The sequence below is a fragment of the Colobus angolensis genome, unplaced genomic scaffold, assembly GCF_000951035.1.
Source record: "Colobus angolensis palliatus isolate OR3802 unplaced genomic scaffold, Cang.pa_1.0 Scaffold124, whole genome shotgun sequence".
NCBI lineage: Eukaryota > Metazoa > Chordata > Mammalia > Primates > Cercopithecidae > Colobus > Colobus angolensis.
In genome coordinates this window covers 5,937,213-5,940,137 of record NW_012113586.1, presented here as the reverse complement: position 1 = coordinate 5,940,137, position 2,925 = coordinate 5,937,213, and the positions used below count along the sequence as shown (strand labels likewise).

At 44.5% G+C, this 2,925-nt stretch overlaps 1 protein-coding gene across 4 annotated transcripts in view; it reads right to left on the bottom strand.

Moving 5' to 3' along the window:
• The window catches only part of BCAS2 (breast carcinoma amplified sequence 2), a 19,196-nt gene extending 16,496 nt beyond the window's left edge, over positions 1 to 2,700 (bottom strand). Inside the window, exons 1-2 of one of the 4 annotated variants that reach the window (XM_011933114.1) lie at positions 2,535 to 2,700; positions 2,335 to 2,427 (exon numbers count right to left, since the gene is read on the bottom strand). In XM_011933114.1, coding sequence (XP_011788504.1) covers positions 2,335 to 2,427; positions 2,535 to 2,627 — 186 coding nt within the window. In that variant the 5' untranslated portion in view covers positions 2,628 to 2,700. The remainder of the gene's footprint in view (positions 1 to 2,334; positions 2,428 to 2,534) is intronic. The other 3 variants (XM_011933115.1, XM_011933116.1, XM_011933117.1) reach the window with 3 other exon arrangements.
• Positions 2,701 to 2,925: the final 225 nt, after the last annotated feature.

Genomic DNA, 2,925 nt, shown 5'->3' with positions numbered 1-2,925 from the left:
TTTTTTTTATGAGATGGAGTCTCGCTCTGTGGCCCAGGCTAGAGTGCAGTGGCACCATCTCGGCTCACTGCAAGCTCCGCCTCCCAGATTCAGGCCATTCTTCTGCCTCAGCCTCCTGAGTAGCTGGGACTACAGGCACCCGCCACCATGCCCAGTTAATTTTTTGTATTTTTAGTAGAGACAGGGTTTCACCCTGTCAGCCAGGATGGTCTCGATCTCCTGACCTCGTGATCCACCCGCCTCAGCCTCCCAAAGTGCTGGGATTACAGGTGTAAGCCACTGTAATTAGTTCCTAATGTGGTTAACATCTACACCTAGGTAACAATATTCAGAAAAAGCATAGGAAAACATGTTCATAGGAACATATGTCTTCTACTTAAAACTTAGCCAAGGCTGGGCGTCGTGGCTCACCCTGTATCCCAACACTTTGGGAGGATGAGGTGGGTGGATCACTTGAGGCCAGGAGTTCAAGACCAGCCTGGCCAACGTGGTGAAATCCCGTCTCTACTGAAAATACAAAAATTAGCCAGGCATGGTGGCAGGCACCTGTAATCCTAGCTGCTCCGGAGGCTGAGGCAGGAGAATCACTTGAGCCCGGAAGGTGGAGGTTGCAGTGAGCAGAAATGGCACCACTGCACTCCAGCCTGGGTGACACAGTAAGACTCCATCTCAAACAAAAACAACAAACTTAACTAACAATTTTTTCATGTTACTTTAATGCAAATAATATCTTTTTTTTTTCCCTCTGAGACAGGATCTCAGTCTGTCGCCAGGCTGGAGCGCAATGGCATTATCATGGCTCACTGTAGCAGCCTTGAACTCCCAGGCTCAAGTGATCCTTCCACCTCAGCCTCCTGAGTGGCTGGGACTACAGGTGCACACCATCATGCTTGGCTAATTTTTAAATTTTTCTTTTGTAGAGAAAGGGTCTCACTATGTTGCACAGGCTGGTCTCAAGTGATCCTCACACCTCAGCCTCCTAAAGTGCTGGGATTACAGGTGTGAGCCACCACACCCAGCTAAATGTGAGCCCAGTATACATTACCAACTATTACTAAGAAAAGATGCCAGGTGTGGTGGCTCACACCTGTAATCCCAGCACTTTGGGAGGCCGAGGCAGGTGAATCACTTGAGGTCAGGAGTTCAAGACCAGCCTGGCCACAATGGTGAAACCCTGTCTCTACTAAAAATACAAAAATTAGTTGGGCATGCTTGCAATCCCAGCTACTTGGGAGGCTGGGGGAGGAGAATCGCTTGAACCCAGGAGGCAGAGGTGCCTTTTAATAATACAATCCTTTCATAAATAAACGATTAGGTATAATGGGAAAAAACCCTCCAAGCTGTACATATTGAAATACTTGAATCCAATAATTTAGAATTATCTTACATTTCACTTAGCTAATTAGACCCTAACTAGAATCTTGGGTGTACTTCAAGGTTATACATTTAAAATAGTATCATACTAACTGTGTGGAGTAGAACAGCAGCTGAAGGCAAGCATGGGCACTCCTTTCTCTAATCCTCTTGTCCTTATATATACCTCCACTATAGGTCCTTTACATATTATTACACATTTATACATACTATTGTAAACTTTGTTTTATATATCTAGCTCCTCATTGTATTGTATTTTTCTGTATTCAGAAACCCTATCTTTTTTTGGAGAGGATGCTTGTCTTAAACAAAAGAAAAATTAAAAGAAAACAAAATACATATTTTTTAAAAACCCACATATTTTTTATCTCTATGATTTCAGAATCTAGAATGGCACCTAGCACTTGGGAAATATTCGTATCAGTGAAAGTTCTTGCCTACATTAATCAGAAATGTGTTAATAAAAACATCGGACAGATTATAGACAAAAGGAGAAGGCTGAGAAAAGAGTAGTATACGCTTGGATATGGTTTGTCCTTTCAGTCATACCACAAACGTTTGGTAAATAACTAGACTTCAATATCCCACTCTCCAGTGGTTCTAAACAGCTTAGGTAATTAGGCTTACACATATTAAAAAACTCTAGATCACTTGCTGTAGAGTGACTCTTGGCAGAAGAGGGTCCCTTTGAGAATTTACGCATGGATCCTATCTCAAAGAATTGTAGCCACAAATGTTTGCATTAAGTGAGTCGTGGAGTCCCAGAAAGTCTTCCTATGGATCTTAGAATAAGAACCTCAGAGAAGACTTATCTATCTAGCTGTTTTCAACAGACTGATACCTATGCAGGCAATGGTTAAAACTGGAATTTAAAAATCACTTTTACGTAGCTGAAGCTCTCAATCCAAAATAAAGGTTCTCAGGAATCCTCGTTCACACCTGGGCTCAAGACATACTTACTTCAAAGGCAGAATAATCCGGGGCTGTTAGGTAGCTCAGGTAGTTCTTAGTAGGTCGGTATCTGCGAGTTTCCTCCTCCACCAGCGCTGCAGCCTTAGAAAGAGAATTGGGGCCAGGGTAGAAGCGGCAAATTGTAACATGTTTCTTTCGGTACCCAGCCAGCGAACAGTGAGTCAGCTACAAAGACATCCCGCACTCACCGCTTCCCGCACACCAGGGGCTTCATAACCTTGATCAAAATACGGCAGCGCATCCACCACAACCTCTCCAGCCACCAAACCCGTGCCCGCCATTCTGAGGACCTCAGGTTTGCCTGCGTTTTCTGCGTCTGCGTAAACTGAGTTCTAGTTAGATACGCAGGCGCCTGACACTGATGTAATCACGTTCCCTGCATATTGACGTTAGCGCATGCTCAGTTGCTAATTTTGAAGGCGGGTCCGCCCGGTATCTAGAAATTGCCGGGCTGGTTTGTTTTGGGCGGACGAGACGTCGCGTCTTGGCTTCACTGCGTCAGCGGAAGGCCTCAATTTCCTATCTTCTGCTTACTGTATTTTTTTTTGCCAGCGAATGGTGGCGATTTGAAGTTGGGGC